Below are 20,798 nucleotides of genomic sequence, written 5' to 3' on the forward strand. Positions count from 1 at the left end.
ATGTCATGGCATTATAATTATACAGGGGGAGCAGCCTGTAGTATCTTGTTTTTATACAGGGGAGCAGCCTGTGGTGTCGTTATTATTATCCTTTTTTTTCTTAATACATATATTTTTAACGAAAAACCTCCATTTTAATGATGCGCTGTTACTTATGGGCCAGTGCTCTGGACTTGCCCCCCCCCCCCGGGCTAAAAGTTGCCAGCCAGCCCCTGCTTGTAGTTTCCCAGCAGCTGCAGAGACACAGATCGACCAGCAGTGCCATAAACCTTCATCCAGTGCTACTAGCATATCAAACAGTGCTGCCCAGGAGGAGGAGGAGGGGGGATGTGTGTGTGCATTCACAGGGGGCCTTCACGATGGGGAGGGTGCCAGCGGCGGTGGGTACTGGCAGCGCATGTACAGTACAGCATCAGGGTAGGTTTCACAGACAATATCCCGATGCTGCGAATATTCAGTTATTGCATTGCCAGTTTTGCTGCTATTATCACATCACCTCGGCATCCTCAGCTACGGCCGGTGATAACAGGGCCCCTTCAGCTTATACTGTCCCTTTAATCGGTATCCGGACGGATCATAGACTGAATTATGATAGAGTCATATGGTCGACCACTAATGGTCAACAGTCAAAAGGTTGACGGGGTCAAAATGTCTACATGGTTTAAAGGTCGGCACACTATATGTTGATGGGGTCTAAAGGTCAACATAGAAAAGGATGACAGGGTTTAAAGGTCAACAGGAAATAGGTCGACATGCATTTTTTTACTACATTTTCAGCCGACAGGCAGTATTTCATGGCCTACCATCCACTAAGGCATGGAGGGAGAACAAATTAGTGTGCCGAGCAAAGCGAGGAGCATGGTGAGCGCAGCCATGCGACTTTGGGTGTTGACATAGACACCGTGAAAACGTTAAAAACACATGTCGACCTTTTGACCATATGACTGTCTATAATGAGACAGTCTATGATGGATACCATAACGCTCATGAACTACACAGGTTCTGTGGCTGCTTATTATAACCAGGTGACATGCAGGATTGAGGTCAGCCAGCCACAGGGATGTAGTAGATTAGGTAAACAAGATCAACAGTGACCAGGTCAACCCCGAAAGGTTAATATGCACAAATGTTCAACATGGAAATGATCGACACGTGAAAATGTCAACAGCGGTTTTTTATGGGGTTTTTTTGGGGGTAGATTTGAGAACATGGATACCAAATGAATGTACCGCCTCCCCTTACCATGCACCGGGCTTTGCCGCATCTACATCGATGGTGAAGTATGAAAATGTGTAAAAAATCCACAAAAAACTCTGAACTTTTGCTTGTCAACCATATGGTGTCAACCTATTGAGCCAGACATTATCAACCAGCCACAGAACCTGTATAATACCTGATCCACAGGTGACCTGGAAAACCTGGGCTGTTGTTAGATGTCATGGTCGGTTTGGTGCCCCCTCATCTGAGCCCTACTTTATGCTGTTCTGTGCGTGGCTAGTATTTGAAAACCTTCAGTATAACGCACAAAAAGTATTTATTTCCACTAATCTGAAGAATACAATATCCTTTCCCTGTCCTCTTGTGATACCTTGGCTGTTGGAGATACATGGAGAGTGCATAATAATTTTACATCTTCAATATCTACAACCGGTAAGTGGTCAACCATAGAATGGTAATGCTTTATTGTCCCAATTAAAGAAGCTTATCAGGTGTGGGCAGGCCACTTTAAGTTTGCAACCTTCCATTCTACATGTATCATTGTACTGTACACATACCTCATTTTAACAAATTCTATACTCCTCGTTTCTGGCTGTGCTTTTACCCATGTCTTTATATCAGCACCCAGCATTACTGTGGTTGTCCTAGGATACTATACATCAGTACTGATTTAAAAAAAAAAAAAATTGTACCAGATACACATGTATCCAAACAACTGTATCCCAGGGCAACAGAGATACAAAATTCTGCCATTATCAAGACATCTGGGAGGTAGAAACCAGCTTTTTTACCAGGATGAAACATTGGCTGCATAAATGGCTCTAATTGAACACTCAGATCCACGTAGGATAAAAGTCAAATTAGGCTTTCATAGGGGCTGTAATAACTAATTTTACATAACGGTTATAATATATTAATAGTCGGAACTGAAGACATTTGGGATTGCGCTGTAGTCGTGTTTTTTTCCTTTGTACCACAAACATCTTATAGTATGTCCAAACGATGGTGCTCTAGCTGTTGTGAAACCACACATCCCAGCATGCCTTGCCATAGTTTTACCATTTCCTTAGGGAAACAGTGGCAAGGCATGATGGGACATCATGATGATTTCACAACAGCTGGAGGGCTATAGTTTGGACATGCCTGTCCTGAAGCAAATTTCAAATAAAGGATATTCTACGCAGCTTTTAGCCTGCAAGCAACTGATTCCAGAGAACGATAGCTTGTATGCTAGATGCATAGCAACCATGTACAGATGTCAAATATGTTGCATTGTGTCAAGGAACGGTAATTTTAGCATACATTTCTGAACGGTTACATAAAAATGACGCAAAATATATATAATCAATGCCATAGGTCGGTGATGGCTAACCTTGACACTCCAGCTGTTTTTGAACTACACATCCCAACATACCCTGCATCAGTTTTAGCATGGCCAAATAGAAAACCGGTAACAGGGCATGCTGGGATGCGTAGTTTAGCAACAGCTGGAGTGTCAAGGTTAGCTATCACTGCCATAGGTAATTTTCTGTGGAAACCTTAATTATTCATTTTTTTCGCCTTTACTTTATACAAAATATTTGCTTTATTGCGATTTAGTTAGCACTTTAAAATGAATCTTGAGCCACAAATCCGCCACTGTCACCCAGACACAGATGTGCATGTTTATTTGAGGTAACCCAATCCGTAACGATAGTAGTGTCTGTGCTGTTTAGTTAATGGCATCTTTTCGGTAGTACACAGCACGGTACCGGGTGCATATTGCCACGCTATCGGTGTGGGGTAAGATATTATGTCACAACCGATGCACTCCGCTTTCCCCCGCAGTCATTCAGTACTAATAATCCTTCCATCTTGTATTTACGTGGTTTTGACAGAACGTGTTAAGTCTGCACAACATGGCTTCCACTGATCAGTTGTGACGGGTGGCCTCCATTTTATTTCTTGACAATCTGGATAACGTCTTCATGCTCCATGTTGTGGGTGAGACCAACTCTCTGAGGGCTGTATTTAGTGCTAGTTCCCTATTAAAAGAAAGAAAAAAAAAAAAAGGTAAAACTATATTTTTAGTCAGCTGTGGCAATAAAATGGCTACCTCTGTTGTGTAGCGGTGCAAACCAAGTACTTACCCAAACCAAAGCATATTTAAACTGACTGGCAAGGGTCCTGTGAATTCGATGGCACTGTTGGAAAACAAAATAAGAGCACTTAAATTTTGGGTCTCTGTAAGCTTATGCTAAATATACAAAATGAAGAGATGCAAGAGCCATCTAGCATGTGGCAAAATAAACCGATAGTGCAAATGTGGTCTTCATTAGATTGAAAGGGAAACAAAAACAGGAGGGAAGCCTTTAAATCCCTGTGCCAGTCACAGCTTCCAAAATGAGGACTATGTCACCTCACCACCAGGAAAAAAAAATAACATATTGTGGCAGGGGGATGCAGTCATCTATTAGAATGAACTTAGATCTACAGTCATTAGGTCGACCCCACTAGGTCGACTGGCAGGAAGGTCGACATGACTTAAGGTCGAATTTGCATAAAGATCGACATGAGGAAGGTCGACTGGTCATAAGGTCGACATGGGTTTTTCACTGTTTTTTGAGCCGACATGTGCCGACAGGCGGTATTTCATGCCCTACCATCCACTAGGGCGTGGTGGGAGAATAAAATAGTGTGCCGAGCGCAGCGAGGCACCGTGCCCGAAGCATTGCGAGCGATGCGAGGGTCCGATTCTCATTGCCATCTGTGTCCATGTCGACTGTGTCGACATTCGGATAAAAAAAAACAGTGAAAAACCCATGTCGACCTTATGACCAGTCGACCTTCCTCATGTCGACCTTTATGCAAATTCGACCTTAAGTCATGTCGACCTTGGCCCATGTCGACCTTAAGTCAGGTCGACCTTCCTGCCAGTCGACCTAGTGGGGTCGACCTAATGACTGTAGACCTAAATGCAGTCTGACGAATGATCCCATTCCGTGGCAGGGACAACATCTTTACACATGAAAGTAATGTGGAAGATCCAGTCTAGGTAGCAACAGCAGCAAGAAGAAAACTGATGTGATCTGGGTTGGGCTGATTAGCAGCACCTGTGGCTTCCTAATAAAAGTGTTTCCAGGGCAGGAGGTAATTGTTCCTGATGGTGGAACAGCTGTCCAGGTGATAGGCCGGGGGAGTGGGCTATGGTAGGGACACTGGAGCATTCTGAAGAGTTTGAACTATGCGGTGACACCTGTATGCTGTTTGCTGTAACTATACTTGCCATCTTTAAAAACCCATGCGGTTCCTCTTCCCTGCCCCGGGGTGTCGCTGTCTGCAGTACTGCTTCTAGCAGTGTGGTCTGTATATCAGCACTGATATGCAAACCAGACCTGTGCTAGAAACACCACAGCAGACAGCGACACCCGAGGCAGGGAACAGGAACTGCATGGGTTTTCAAAGTTGGCGGGTGCTAGAATGAACACTACCTGGTATGTTGGGACCTGCTACAAAAATAAAGATCAAGACTTTATCTTGATCCAATGTAGGTGATTTCTTGTCATAGTATGTACAATGTTACATTATATTTTGTCACCAAAACACCAATACAAAATATCAACATATAGTAATAATCTAAAGGAGTTTCTAATGAAGTCATTATGGTCAGTGATGAAACACGTCGCTTGCACCTCTTGTAATCTGTCTGTCTCCCCTTCCTACTAGATTGTAAGCTCCTCCGAGTAGGGCCCTCTTCCCTCCTGTTGTCAAAGCCCACTTCTCTTCACATGTCACTCACAGCTCTCCTTTACTCCAACACTCAGTGACCATCTTCATACTAATCTCCATCATTGGCCTCAAGCCTCTAGTTGTATGTTGATTGGGTCCTCACTACTTACATTTAAGCTGTAATGTGTATTGATCTGTGGTGCTCTTTATTTGTACTGTATTTTTGTTATTTATTCAATGTTATGCCAAGTTTTGTCTCCCTGTATTGTTCCTTTGTACGGCGCTGCGAAACACTTGTGGCGCCTTATAAATAAAATTATAATAATAATAATAATAATAATAATAATATTCCTTCAGGAGCCTGGAATTTTCTGAATATTTCATCCTTGGGACTTGGCTGCAGCTTCCTGCGCATTGCAGCTAGGTATAACATATCAGGCTTTGCATGTGGCTGCCAAAAACTGGCTGAACGATCTGTACAAAATGCTACAGAGATTGTATCTAATATGGGAAGAGCTGCAGTAAATGATACTTAGAATACTGCTACAGAATAAGTGATCATCCCCGCCTTGTTCATTCAGTGTCCTCCAGGCACCCAGCAGTCCAGGATTTAGGTATGTCCATGGTTCAGCACAGATGGTTAAATTAAAATGACTAAAGTATTAAGTCATGTGTGGACATACCTAAAACCTGGACCATTGGGGCTACTTGAGGACCACGATTGGGAACCCCTGTGGTAACAGATACAACCAGTCTCTAATATGTAAATCCTAATTTCATCCTATTCTCTTGTTAAGTTAATTTATAATGAAGTCGGGGGTTCTTTAATACAAGAAATGGGTTAGAAGGAAGGGGTGTGGTATAGGGTACTGACAGTCGGGATCCCGACTCAGACAGCATGGTGGGTGCAACAAAGCTCCTTTTGGGCTCGTTGCGCTCACCATGCTGCGGGCATGATGGCTCGCTATGCTCGCCACCTATTCTAGTCTCCCTCTATGGGGGTCGTGGACCTCCACGAGGGAGAATAGCGAGTGGCCGTCGGGCACCCGTCTGTCGGAGTTTTGACAGTCGGGATCCCGATGTCGGGTAAATGACTGTTGGGATCCTGACCGTCGGGACCACGTCCGGCACCCAGAAGGAAGTTAAGCAACACGTTCACCTACATGGCTCTACGTATTCCCATTACGGCACAGTACTGTACAATACGGCATGGCACAGTAGGCGGCTCCCAGTCAGAAGCTTCTATTTCCTTACCACATGTTCCACGGAAGCTCCTCTCCTAAGGATAATTGCATCTGAAAAATCCGGTCTCTCTGTTGATCAACAATAAAGTCATCAATATAATGCTGCTTTCCCACTGCAGACCCGTTTTAAGTTACAGGTAATCTAAAATGGTATTTAGCATTCCCACTGCAGCAGATTACAGTTTTAAATGCCATTTAAGTACCATTCCCATTGCAGGTAAAACGTTTTAGCTCTTCAAAACGTTTTTACAGCACAAATGAGTGCCTGTGACTTTAATGGGCTTTAATGGGCCAAAATCTCTGTTACATATATCTTTCACCAAAGTAGTGCGTACACACTGAGCTATTTTCCCCAAAGAGCAAGAGATTTTCAGGAGGTGAAAGACTTTGCTGAAAATCTTTCATTATAAACGGCTATTTACATAATGGGCTGGGTTTGAATTCCATTGGTTCCATATTTACGTTACTGGCAGCGACACGGGGGTGGGGAGTATGCGGCCGCCAGCGAGTAGTTCCACAGAGGGGGGGGGGGGGGGGAACGGGGTGATGTGTGTGCAGCCACGTCGCTCCGACAGCGTGGCGCGGTGAACGGTCCACGGGTGGGGGGTGCGGGCGCCGGAGCAAGTCAGCTGTGGTGCAGTGTGGCTCAACTGGCTTTAGGGAGGACGGGGTGCGGGTGCCAGTCACCTTGCTCCACGCCACTGACCTGCTCCCAAGTGCCGGCCCTGATTGCTTATTATATTTATATGCCCACTGCCACCAATGTACATTTAAATGCAAACTGCCTATATATATATATATATATATATATATATATATATATATATATAGATATATATATCTATATCTATAGATATAGATATATCTATATAGATATAGATAGATATAGATATAGATATATAGTTGGTGCTAGCCAGTATACACAGTATATATTCACTACATTGGTGGCAGTGGGCATATCAAAATATAAACATTGGTGGGCAGTGGTGCCAATAATATATACATTGCTGGTCTGTGCCAGCAATGTATATATGTACAGGCTTAAATATATTACATTGGTGCCCAGTGGTATCAGTAATATATAGATTGCTGGCATGTGCCAGCAATCTATATATAACTGGCTTAAAAAAACACATTGGTGCCCAGTGGTGCCAGTGATTATATACATTGCTGGCATGTGCCAGCAATGTATATATTAATGGCTTATATATATATATATATATATATATATATATATATATATATATATATATACACATTGGTGCCCAGTGGTATCAGTAATATACAGATTGCTGGCATATGCCAGCAATCTATATATTACTTGCTTAATAAACGCATTGGTGGCCAGTGGAGTTTACATGCTCAGTGTGTCACTCCACACTAGCAGAGCAGCCAGCCGGGGGCGGGGCGTTCTGCCGGGGTCGGGGCGCTCCGCCGGGCTGTGTGGCCTGGCCGGAGAGACGCAGCAGATGCGATGAGCGGCAGCGTGGGCACGGCGGCGGGGTGAGTATATGCACAAGTGGGGGCGACAGGCGCTGTGGACGGCGGGGCGACGGGGGTAGTGGAGTGGACGGCGGGGAGGCGGGTGTCAGCCGGGGGAGGGAGCAGCCGGTCAGCTGGGCTGAAAGTCTCTGATCTTTCAGCCCGGCTGCCATACACACCTGGCGATGATGGCTCAAATATGAGCCTTCATCGCCAGACGTAAGAATACCGTTTAAGATGCATTCCCATTGCACCTTAAACGGTAGATTACCGGCTAAAACCCTGCTTGGAAAACGGGTTGAAATACCGTTTAACTTTAAACGGTATTTCAACTCTGGCGCTTTCCCACTGCAGCCTTAAACGGTATTTTGCCCTCAAAAATCGGCAATATACCGTTTTAAGGCTGCAGTGGGAAAGGGGCATTACTTTTTGTAATACAGTACCAATCAATTTATAAAATAAGTATCAGTACATTTTTTAAAAAACAATGTGATTGTATGAATGCTTTAATTACATTTTTTAACTTTAAGTTCAAAAACACAGCACTAGGTCCAATCATCCTGCCAGCAGTGTGAGAACAATATCAGATGAGTCACATTACTGCAGCTGCGATTATCAGCAACTAGACAGACCCCTTCTTTCATCCTCCAACCTCAACTAGAAGACAGTTAGTTTCGATTGGTTGCAGTAGACTAGATTTGCACCGTTAAGCCGTGTTATAGATAGTGTCGGAGTTTGGCCCCTCGGGGGAAGGGGGGGCATGCTGTGGATTATTCCTTACCTCCACGCTTTTTAGTGTAGATACAGGTAAGTGCTAGATATTCCCATAACTTTTCCAATAAGTAGTCCAGGTTTAACTTCATCCCACAACTGAAAGGGACAAAACAAGAGGAGACGTAAGATAACGTAACACTAAAACAAGGGGAGACGTGAGATAATATAAAGACCCCAAAGCAAAATATCCTGTCAAAAATGTATTTATTTATTATTTATTAACAGTTTCTTATATAGAGCATACATATTCCGCAGCGCTGCACAGATTATAGTTGAATATTCACATCAGTCCCTGCCCCAGTGGAGCTTACAATCTACAGTATATTCCCTACCACATGTACAAGCACACACAGACATTCTAGGGTTAATTTTGTTGGGAGCCAATTAACCTACCTCTATATTTTTGGATTGTGGGAGGAAACCCACGCAAGCACGGGGAGAATATACAAACTCCGCACAGTTAGGGCCATGGTGGGAATCGAACCAGTGACCTCAGTGCTGTGAGGCAGTAATGCTAACCATTACACCATCCGTACTGTCAATTAGGATATGTCTGTACCAAAATCATAAGTATGGGTCTTTTTAGGCGTTAGGAAACTACAAGCTCCAGCAAGTGAGAAGCTGGAAGGGCATGCTGCAACTTGCAGTTCAACAACAAGACAAGCCAATATTGAATGTCTCTGATGTGAATTTTCACAGGTTTCTTACACATCTATCCATTGGAGACATTACTAGAACACATACCATAAAGACCAGGTATAATGGTGCATGCAAAGTACAAAGCAGCTATAATGGTGCACGATATCTGACAGTGAAGATTTCATTTCCCCTTTGGAGAGATTTAAAATCTCACACACGCATTAGTAGTGAAATGAGATAAACATTACCCGCGTTCTCTTTCGGAGCTATGCAGCAATAACATATTCCGCAGGATAGATATATGGGATTGGTACTAAATCCCGGCGGTCGGAATCCCGACCGCCTAAATCCGGACAAGGGGGGGGGGCGTGGATGACTCCCCCTCGCGGGCTCGCTGTGCTCGGCAAACTAATTTATGTTGTGGACACCCATAGAGGGAGAAAGTGTTGGGATTTCGGCGCCGGGATTGTGATAATATAATTCCCGAATGGTGAAATTATTCCCTGTGAGTGAGGGATGTGTTCACCTTGCAGGTTGGATCCCTAGGTGAACACATCCCTCACTCACAGGGAATAATTTCACCATTCAGGGATTATATTATCACGTATATTGGAATTTCATCAAACTCTACCTTATTAGGTCTCTAACCAAGATATTACTTAATACACTCCCCTTTCAGGGCTTTTAAAGGGATATAAAAAACTTAGAGATTCAAAGAAAGCTTCTCTCTTATGAATTCCCCCATCCACCAGAAGGGTCTAATTTGGACTTAATTACCCTTTCACTGAATGGTGGCTCTTTATCCCTGGTCCCAGAAAGTTTTCAATAAGTTATATAAGATCACAAACCCCTGATGAAGTCTCTATAGAGACAAAACGCGTTAGATACTGGTCAATTGTATTGAAAATATAACGAAAAATATACAAGTGTATTTATTTTAAATTACTTGAATGTTTGATGAACATTACTTCCTGAAGGCGCTGTAGACTGACACTATTGGAGATTATATATATATATATATATATATATATATATATATATATATATATATATATATATATATATATATATATATATTTACAGGGGGACTATAGGAACCTGTCATCCCTTCGATGCCCCACCTGCAGCTACTTGTGGTTCTCCAAGTACCATAATACAGGGGAGGTTTTCTGGGACCTGTAGTCCCACCTGTAAGATAATATTCATTTTGTTTTCCACACTTACGGTCGAACAACTTCGCACCAGCACCTGTGGTCCATCAGCTGCAAAGGATAGCCCTGGGCTGGCCTTGGGTGCCTTGAAGGGGGGATCCCCTTTATTGGTCCCCACTCCCCCAGGAAATTGCAGTCAGGGCTGACTTAGTTAGGGGGGAATAGGGACAAGGGACTGTATTTTTGGAACCAGGACCAGTCCAAGAGCTCAGTTCTGGTTCTTAAAATACAGGGGGACCGCACACATATTCCCCCTGTATTTCTAGACCCAGGACTGACTCAAAGAGCCCGGGTTAGATATTATTTTGGGGGGAAAAGACACCCGCGTCATAATCGATATCACTCATTTGTCAAAGATCAAACAGGGGTGAATTTTTGTATATTTACCCATAAGTGTGTCATGCTGCAGTCTCTAAATCTAAGCTGGCAAAGCACTATGGGAGATCTTCAACGTCTTGTGCTGGCCAGTACCAAACCTAGACACTAGGGCACCAAATTCAGTATCCTGCAGACAAGATGACATGTACGGAGATCCTGCCCTTACCTAATGACCACACTGTGTGGCTGCCGGGCCAGTCTGTCCACTTCCTCCATGGAGATTTGATCTATCTTGTTGTACACCTGGAGAGACAATGCAGGGAACCAATGAAAGGGAAATCACGTGCTGTGTACCATTTACAAGACCTTTGACAATCACTGAAGGGTAACATCCAACTGATCTGCCAACCATTGAAGGCCGAGCTGTCAATCACAGATCCTCAATATGGAACGTTTTACTCCTACAATACTTTGAGTGCAATTCGGCTTCAAGCAACAGATTTATTAAGGAAAGATCTGGACACATTCAGTGATGGCTGAAACCGCTAAATAATTAAACACGTGGAACAAATGAAATTTAAAATATTAATGTGACCAACAAACATATATAGCGAAAAACCAGTACTCCTCATATTAAGTAGTAGCCCCCAGTTTATTTAGGATTAGGGATCCAATCCCGGGGCATTTTTTAAATCCCGGGAATCGGGTTTTAAAGGCCGGGATTGGCCTCCTTATGAGTCTGCAGTCCCTCAGAGAAGCCCGCCGGCCAACCCGCTCACCAGCCCATATGGTCCCTCTCCGGTCCCACTCGACAGCAGTGCAGCACCCGACCTCAGGGAGGCTCCAGCCTGCTAATCACCACCAGCCTCATCCCGACTCCATCCAGCCATCCGTCCAGTGGCTCAGGTGCAGCCTTACGCAACACGCCAGCTGAATCCTCCTCCGCACTTAAAATGTCGGGCGCGGCGGAAGGGGTGGACTGGCACGGGGCTGTGCTGCGTGACCTCTGATGTCGCGCAGCCCGCTCAGCCGGGGCAACGTTTGAAGCGGCGACCTGCCCGGCAATTGCCGAGAGCGGCTGCAGACTGACAATGTAAAACACGGCGGCCACATAGTCCTGAAATCCCGAGACTGGCCATACTACTTAGGATGGGTCAGTGAAACAATGTCTAAGGATGCAGTGATCAGCCTCAGCACACCCCGAAAACAGGGTCAACGTGTACATTTTGTGTAATGCTGTGGGTCACTGCCCATCCTCCCCCCCCACAGGGCCGCTGCATGCCAACCACGATCAGGTTTAGGATACACTCCCATATTGGAAACTGACTAAAGAACCAAACCGTCAGTGTTCATCAGCAATAGTGTACTATGGGAAGGTGGGTCATAGGTATACTCACATAGAGACACGGCATGTACACCCTGTTTCCAACAATAACGTCAATGAAGTCATCAGGGCTGCAATCCTCCCGGAACAGCACCTCTGCGTTGAACATTTCTGAAAGGGGGCAAATTAAGGAGCGTACTGCAGACAGAGCCTCAGCGGAGGTTCCATAAATCCAGCTGTCGGAGATCATGCAATACAGTGAGGGGAGGCGCATCTGTTGGAGATCATGCAATACAGTGAGGGGAGCCCAACTATCGGAGATCATGCAATACAGTGAGGGGAGCCCATCTGTCGGAGATCATGCAATACAGTGAGGGGAGCCCATCTGTCGGAGATGATGCAATACAGTGAGGGGAGCCCATCTGTCGGAGATCATGCAATACAGTGAGGGGAGGCCCAACTGTCGGAGATCATGCAATAAAGTGAGGGGAGGCCCAACTGTCGGAGATCATGCAATAAAGTGAGGGGAGGCCCAACTGTCGGAGATCATGCAATAAAGTGAGGGGAGGCCCAACTGTCGGAGATCATGCAATACAGTGAGGGGAGGCCCATCTGTCGGAGATCATGCAATACAGTGAGGGGAGGCCCATCTGTCGGAGATCATGCAATACAGTGAGGGGAGGCCCATCTGTCGGAGATCATGCAATACAGTGAGGGGAGGCCCATCTGTCGGAGATCATGCAATACAGTGAGGGGAGGCCCATCTGTCGGAGATCATGCAATACAGTGAGGGGAGCCCATCTGTCGGAGATCATGCAATACAGTGAGGGGAGGCCCAATTGTCGGAGATGATGCAATACAGTGAGGGGAGCCCAACTGTCGGAGATCATGCAATACAGTGAGGGGAGCCCAACTGTCGGAGATCATGCAATACAGTGAGGGGAGCCCAACTGTCGGAGATCATGCAATACAGTGAGGGGAGGCCCATCTGTCGGAGATGATGCAATACAGTGAGGGGAGGCCCATCTGTCGGAGATCATGCAATACAGTGAGGGGAGGCCCATCTGTCGGAGATCATGCAATACAGTGAGGGGAGCCCATCTGTCGGAGATGATGCAATACAGTGAGGGGAGCCCATCTGTCGGAGATGATGCAATACAGTGAGGGGAGGCCCATCTGTCGGAGATCATGCAATACAGTGAGGGGAGCATGAAAGAAACCATGCAACCAGTGGTAGATGCAGTACAGTCTGAAATGAGAGGGCAGCTGTCAGTACCTTACCCACTGCACCCCCAACCACTGCCAGACATGGCAAGGGGGGGGGGGGTAAGCCCGCCCCAGAGACTCCGGTGCCAACTAGCACCCACAAGCTAGCTGGCTATCTGCCCATCCCCCAGATTTCAGCACCCCTCTTTTAGATTTGGACTGTGCTGCAGCCATGCCATTGCATAAAACACATCTAAACTTCCCGTCACTCTTCAACATGACAGCGGGAGAGCCATCCTTCTATATTAGGAAGGGACAGCCAGCAGGGGTATTCCGATAAAAGACAAACAGAAAATGAAAGCATTCTGACCAAGATGTATCAACCCTAAGGGCCAAGATGTATCCAGCTTCAGAAAGTGATACAACAAAGAGTGATATACAGCCAGCCAATCAGCTCCTAACTGTCATGTTACAGGCTGGGGTTGACAAATGGCAGGTAGGAGCTTTACAGTATTTTGACCGCCGGTCAATTGCTGACAGTATTTTGACCGTCCGGATTTTGATTGTAAATCATACCGAACACAACCAACCGGCTTCTGTTATTTTTCTAGACTGTGCTAAATAAAGGATAGCTAACAGCTGATTGGGCAACTTCTCCTCCTAAAGTTTTTATACATCACCCCCTACAAGCTAAAAAAAATGGTTTCTATCGAAGACATTAATTATCAATGATTAAATAGCTGCCACACTCAAATGATTTAGCACAAACAAAACAATTATGTTGGGTTATAAAGTTTACGGGGATATCTTCCATATCTTGAAATAGTATTTTGCCTGAAATCTTCTGTTGAAAACTCAGAAACACACAACATAATTATATGAAAAATAGCTGATAGCAATAATCATGGAAACAAATCAAGGTAGCCAACAATTAGTGTATGCATTTGCATACTGTCTGTTGCTGAAGATGGTCAGTTACTTACAAGTTGCAAATGTGTTGCTGCACTTTGAACAGACAATTTAAGGCAGAAGTCCCAATTCAAGTAACAGGAGGTATTCCACGTATCGGTCATACACAACATGGGAATGATAGAATATAGAAACAGCATAAAGGATACTGTATTCATGTAGGATTAGTTGCACCAGTTTCTCGGAGCACTGAGTCAGGGGTACAGTAGAGTTGAATGAGATTCCACCTCCCTTTTTGGGCTACAAAGAAACAGAAGGGAGATTTGATCAGAGCCGTGCCATTAAACCGCAGGGACGTGCACGGAGAAGAAATGACCAACCTTGAAATATATATTGGGCTTATATTTGTTCAGCCGAATGCCCACAGTTTCCAGCTCCTTCTCCAACAGGGATCTGTCAGAGAGATGTAACAATTTATCATTAGCAAACACTGGCTTACAACATTTAAGGAAGTGTCAGAAGTGATTTCATAGGTTGTATTTTACCGAAGAGTGGAAGAGCTTACGCTCTGTCCGCCACCACTATGTGTAGACAGCAGGTGAACATTAAGCAGTCATATTTTGTTTTGGCAACGGTACTCCCAATGCAACCCTGTTCCATCAACTACAATATATCTTCTATCTATCAATGCTGTCTATTTACAGAGATGTACAAACCCGCCCCGTGCAAATGTAGAATGATTTTCCCAGTCTGTGCAAATGTGAGTAAAAGTCTGCCCCTTGCACAACTCTGGGACAGAGACGGGCTGATCAAGTCCAGGACTGACATTACACACCCTCCTTTAAAACGATTGGGCACGTCGGCGGTTGTCGGTCATTCCCAGAAAAAAGCAGGTGTCCACCCCCAAACGCTGACTACCTCTAGGGCAAATTGCGAGTAGATCTTTCGCTATTGTTGTAGCTATATTGGCTCACGCATGCGTGTTACTATCCGTAGGCATGTGTCACCATTCGATAATCAAAGGGATTGCACATCAGAGATCAATCTCTGAATAACCCCCTTAGTCCGTGAGTACATGCGACTGTGTCCTCATAATCTAGCCTCAAAAAGGCACCTTTGTCGCGACCACTAGATGGCGCCAGATAGAGCAATTTAAGCGATAAAGCCAACAGAAAATTAAACAATGCACGCTTGGCTTTATTTGTCTAACATGTCTGCGCACGTTCCATAAATACAGGTGAGGATCAATGCTTTGACAGCAATAGGTTGACACCAATAGGATTCAGTATGATTTACCGACCACTATTGACTAGCAGTCAAAATACCGACACATTCATTATGCTGACATTATGCCAACATGGTCAAAATGTTGACACAGTCAAAAATCTCAACATGTTAAAAAAAAAGGATGACATAGGTTTTTTTGTTTTGGGGGGTATAGAATTATCGACTCTCCGAAGAACCCATGAGGGTCGCTGCAGCCAGGAAATCTCCCTCGGCAGATCCTGGTCCTCTCACAAAACTGAGGTGACATGCCTCAATGTATAGACACAGCCTTATAGCCTTTTCTAGGGCTGCAGGATGATTTCCATGGTCTGTTGCATAGATCACACCGATTGGATGCTGTAGAGGTAAAGCGCGTCACTGCAGCAATACCCCGAACTTGCCTTCCCTAGCTGAATAGCGCGATCTGACTGGTTTGGTAAAGATGTCCCCTGACGTGCCAGGGAAATGACCGCAGCAGATTGGATGACGGAATTATAGCCATATTCCATTCACTTGCAGTTGAGCGGAGTGTGAGAACACGCGCGGTAATATAGGGTGGCAGTAAGCTGATGAATGAATTTCCCTGTGACTTATACCATTGGCATTACTTAGAATTTTGGGAAACCTCCCATGAAAGTAAATATGTCCCCTATATACGGTCATGAGTATATTCGCTTATCATCAAAACAATTGCCCCATTCATATATAGAGCCTGCAGGGGTACGCTTTCCACTAATTTGGGGTCCATGGGGGGTTGTCAACATTGATACCCAAGAAAACTGTTAAAACCTCATATCACCCTTTTGACCCTGTCGGCCCAATAATCCACTCCCACTGAAACTAGGGCATAAGGACCTACAGCGTATCATGGATGTACTGACCTCTGAACTTCACCCTTCGTGGCATCAAGCATCATGATGACAATGTCAGATGTCCGAGCCACGGCAATGACCTGGCGACCTCTGCCCTTCCCTGCAATGGAAACATAGCATTCAGTTGTACCTGTCACATGACCGGAGACCCTGGCTTACAGAGCACAATACACGTCTGTGCTGTGATTGCAGCTGTCAGTGGCACCCTACTTCCATGAGAGGGCAACACATAAGCAGCACAAGATTTAGCAGTTACCAAGAGGCTCGAGAGCTAGCACTCACCCTGCGCAGCCCCTTCAATGATTCCTGGAAGATCAAGTAGCTGGATGTTGGCTCCTTTGTACTGAAATATAGAAAAATATCTAAGTATTTATGATAGGTTCAAGTGGTCCCCCACACTCAATGCACAGGGCCTGCTAATGCCGGGACCTACCTCTATGACCCCTGGAATACAGGTCAGAGTCGTGAACTCGTAGGATGCAGCTTCACTTTCAGTGGACGTCATCAGGCTCAGGAACGTGGACTGGAAAACAGAAAGAAAGAAACAAAAACATCTGATTATAAGTCCTGAACCAGAGATACAGCAGGTTAGGCTGCATCTTAGAAGTCCTAAACCAGAGATACAGCAGGTTAGGCTGCATCTTTAAAGTCCTAAACCAGAGATACAGCAGGTTAGGCTGCATCTTATAAGTCCTGAACCAGAGATACAGCAGGTTAGGCTGCATCTTATAAGTCCTGAACCAGAGATACAGCAGGTTAGGCTGCATCTTAGAAGTCCTGAACCAGAGACACAGCAGGTTAGGCTGCATCTTATAAGTCCTGAACCAGAGACACAGCAGGTTAGGCTGCATCTTAGAAGTCCTGAACCAGAGACACAGCAGGTTAGGCTGCATCTTATAAGTCCTGAACCAGAGATACAGCAGGTTAGGCTGCATCTTATAAATCCTGAACCAGAGACACAGCAGGTTAGGCTGCATCTTAGAAGTCCTGAACCAGAGACACAGCAGGTTAGGCTGCATCTTAGAAGTCCTGAACCAGAGACACAGCAGGTTAGGCTGCATCTCTCCTCCAGACTTATTTAAGGGTTCTAATACATGTAATACAAATAGGAGGGACAATCTCCGGGTGCTGTCAGTGAGATAACTGGTTTACTCAACAGTGCAGCAACTTCTACTCGACTGGGTGTTCTGGTTCGCGTGGCATGCTGGAACTACAAGTTCCAGCATGCCCTGCACATCCGCCAAATATTAATGGGAAGTATTTTGCAGTACTGTTTTGTCACCTGCAGAACTGGCACATTGGGCAAAACTATCAATTTAAATGACTTTCCTTCTAACTATAAAGCGAGCATTACTACTTACGGCTATGACAATGTAGGTGGCGCTATTGCGATCTAAGCAGATTAATCGGTATAATCGTCTTCATTACACTTCTCCATCAGGAGGACTATTGGAGGGAGATATTGTCCAGGACTAGTTACATCAGTGACAGCTCCCTGTGTGCTCAGATTACATAGGGAGTGACATTTTTGCCTGTAAGATGGTCCTCTGCTAGGGAGCATGGTGAGAAAGAAATGTTAGTACCCAAATTAGGTGCAGGGCATTTACTAACCTTACCCACGGAGGGGAACCCAATCAGTGCCACCCGGGCATCTCCAGATTTCATAACATCGAACCCCTCGCCTTTGGCCGCAGCAGATTTGGATGGCTCCAGAAGCTGGGCTCTGTACTTGGCAAGTTTTGCCTTCAGCAGTCCCAAATGGTATTCAGTAGCTGGAAGAGATGGCAGGCACTCCGTCACATAACGCACAGGGCTTTTACAATGAAGTATACTCAACTAAAATACAATGTACAAAGTGTCACACTCAACATACAGCTCCCCCGACCCATAGAATGCAGAGATCCCCCCTCCAGATCCGCGTGGCGCAGAGATCCCCCCTCCAGATCCGCGTGGCGCAGAGATCCCCCCTCCAGATCCGCGTGGCGCAGAGATCCCCCCTCCAGATATACGAGGCGCAGAGATCCCCCCTCCAGATATACGAGGCGCAGAGATCCCCCCCCCTCCAGATCCACGAGGCGCAGAGATCCCCCCCCCTCCAGATCCACGAGGCACAGAGATCCCCCCTCCAGATCCACATGGCGCAGAGATCCCCCCTCCAGATATACGAGGCGCAGAGATCCCCCCTCCAGATATACTAGGCGCAGAGATCCCCCCTCCAGATATACGAGGCGCAGAGATCCCCCCTCCAGATATACGAGGCGCAGAGATCCCCCCTCCAGATATACGAGGCGCAGAGATCCCCCCTCCAGATATACGAGGCGCAGAGATCCCCCCTTCAGATATACGAGGCGCAGAGATCCCCCCTTCAGATATACGAGGCGCAGAGATCCCCCCTCCAGATATACGAGGCGCAGAGATCCCCCTCCAGATCCACGTGGCGCAGAGATCCCCCTCCAGATCCACGTGGCGCAGAGATCTCCCTCCAGATCCACATGGTGCAGAGATCCCCTCCAGATCCACGTGGCGCAGAGATCCCCCCTCCAGATCCACGTGGCGCAGAGATTCCCCCCTCCAGGTCCACGTGACACAGAGATCCCCCCTCCAGGTCCACGTGACACAGAGATCCCCCCTCCAGGTCCACGTGGCACAGAGATCCCCTCCAGCAGGGATCCCGCCCAGCTCCAGGTGGTGGCACAGAGATCCCCTCCAGCAGGGATCCCGCCCAGCTCCAGGTGGTGGCACAGAGATCCCCTCCAGCAGGGTTCCCCCCAGCTCCAGGTAGCACAGAGATCCCCTCCAGCAGGGTTCCCCCCAGCTCCAGATAGCACAGAGATCCCCTCCAGCAGGGATTCTCCCAGCTCCAGGTGGCACAGGGATTAAACAAGCTCCAGGTGGCACAGGGATCCCCTCCAAAAGGGATTCCCCCAGCTCCAGGTGGCACAGAGATCCCCTCTAACAGGGATTCCCCCAGCTCCAGGTGGCACAGAGATCCCCTCCAGCAGGGATTGCCCCAGCTCCAGGTAGCACAGAGATCACCTCCAGCAGGGATTCCCCAACTCTAGGTGGCAGCTCAATATCTCCACACACACACTGGTGCGATCCCTCGCAGCTCAGGGAACATAGTACTCCATGCTTTGTAGCTATCCCCATCCACACAGAGCTTTCCTATCCCCATACAGCACATTGCTGCCCTGCCCTAATTGTGGATAGCACCAGTACAGCGTGTACTATACACATGCTGTTTGCGTGCAGTGTATTGCAGTAGAATGGGATCAGGGTGCAGCAGGTGTCTCACTGGGACACAACTGACAGATCACCAGCTGCCCCGCCCGCTGCTGCTCACCCTTATTCTTCTGGGTCCTGGCAATCTCCCTCTCTATCTCCGCGATCTTCTCCAGGATCCCCATGACTGCTGCTGCGGCCTCCGCCTGACTGCAGCACGAAGCTCACACACCGGCGCAAGGAAGAGGCTGAGCGCAGGAGATGATGTCATCACACGGCGCTCGGTGGCCATGTCTAGTAAGGGCAACTGTGTTTTTCCACTGATGCATTCACTTCCGGAATCTTTCCAAATACTATGATAGGCTGGTTGGCGTGCTGAGACTTGTATTCTCACAACTGCTTTACAACCCAAAGTTACCTGCAGACTAATGGGAATAGCAGGACTAATATGACATGTATTATACCCAATCAGTATATACTTCAAGTAGAGCTCCAAATATACCTCTAAAATGGGATGGCAACCTTTGCTTTGGCACTCCAGCTGCTTTTTTGGAACTACACCTCCCAGCATACACTGCAAACGTTTTAAGCATTCCCAAATAGCAACACTGTGGCAGGGCATGCTGGGAGGTGTAGTTCTGCAGAGTGCCACAGGTTGCCTTTTCCAGAAAAAAAAACTTTGCTTGGTATCATGGAGTAATTATTATTTGTACAGTGGCCAACAGTCCTTGTTTTACAGAGACAGTCCCAAGTTTTAAGCATTTGTCCATATATTTCAATATCAGCCAGCTACATAGTAATTCATTTTTGTTGTTGTTCCTGTACATTAGATTAGGTTTTCCATCTATCATTACTGTACACATACTGTACATTGGGGGCAATTCATTTATCAGGGGTGTATGGCCGTGCAGAGTCGTAAAGCATTACAGCAGGCCAGAGGGAAAGATTTTGATGTGGGGGTGCAGACATCCGAACATTTATCTGACACCTCTTGCCCACAGCTGCAAATTACATTGGCACCATTAAACATGATAATGTAAAAAGTTATATTACACAGGCAGGGAGGGACTGGGGCCTTGAAGGACTCACTCGTCACTGCTAAGGCAGTGGGGAGGAAGCCGCTGAAGACATTGGTGGCCTTTCCTACCAACGGCCGCAGGACGCCAGCATTTTCTGGGAATGTACAGAAAACGCCAGCGTTATGCCCCGAAACGCTCTGTTCCTGGGATTCGCTCCTACTTTGTGTATGTGGTCATCTGTGTTGAACTAGTCATGTTGGAGGGTCTGCTCCAGCCCCCGTCAGTAAACATGTCCCAATCAGCAGAGGCAGTTTTTTGTTTATGTGTGCGATATTCTTCTCAAGTATTCCTATTTCCCTGAAACAGTTCCCATAATTGAACATTTG

At 46.3% G+C, this 20,798-nt stretch overlaps 1 protein-coding gene across 1 annotated transcript; it reads right to left on the reverse strand.

Moving 5' to 3' along the window:
* Positions 1-2,854: 2,854 nt before the first annotated feature.
* Positions 2,855-19,678, reverse strand: DRG2 (developmentally regulated GTP binding protein 2). Its single transcript, XM_083152797.1, has 13 exons — positions 19,515-19,678; positions 17,783-17,943; positions 16,605-16,694; positions 16,454-16,514; positions 16,181-16,271; positions 14,414-14,486; positions 14,243-14,333; positions 11,992-12,089; positions 10,821-10,897; positions 8,434-8,522; positions 6,181-6,239; positions 3,348-3,401; positions 2,855-3,242 (listed from the first exon to the last, which is right to left on the reverse strand). The coding sequence occupies exons 1-13, from the start codon at positions 19,576-19,578 to the stop codon at positions 3,156-3,158; spliced, it is 1,095 nt and encodes a 364-aa protein (XP_083008923.1). The 5' UTR covers positions 19,579-19,678; the 3' UTR covers positions 2,855-3,155.
* Positions 19,679-20,798: the final 1,120 nt, after the last annotated feature.

Source organism: Crinia signifera, chromosome 7 (genome assembly GCF_055691185.1).
Source record: "Crinia signifera chromosome 7, ASM5569118v1, whole genome shotgun sequence".
Taxonomy (NCBI): Eukaryota; Metazoa; Chordata; class Amphibia; order Anura; family Myobatrachidae; genus Crinia; species Crinia signifera.

What these genes read in the sequence shown, in the direction of transcription:
- DRG2 (XM_083152797.1), bottom strand. Translation starts at nt 19,578, where the DNA reads ATGGGGATCCTGGAGAAGATCGCGGAGATAGAGAGGGAGATTGCCAGG. An exon ending in CCACACAGTGTGGTCATTAG is followed by an intron (nt 8,523 to 10,820) that starts GTAAGGGCAGGA and finishes TGTCCCTTTCAG; the next exon opens with TTGTGGGATGAAGTTAAACC. An exon ending in TTAAATATGCTTTGGTTTGG is followed by an intron (nt 3,243 to 3,347) that starts GTAAGTACTTGG and finishes TTCTTTTAATAG; the next exon opens with GGAACTAGCACTAAATACAG.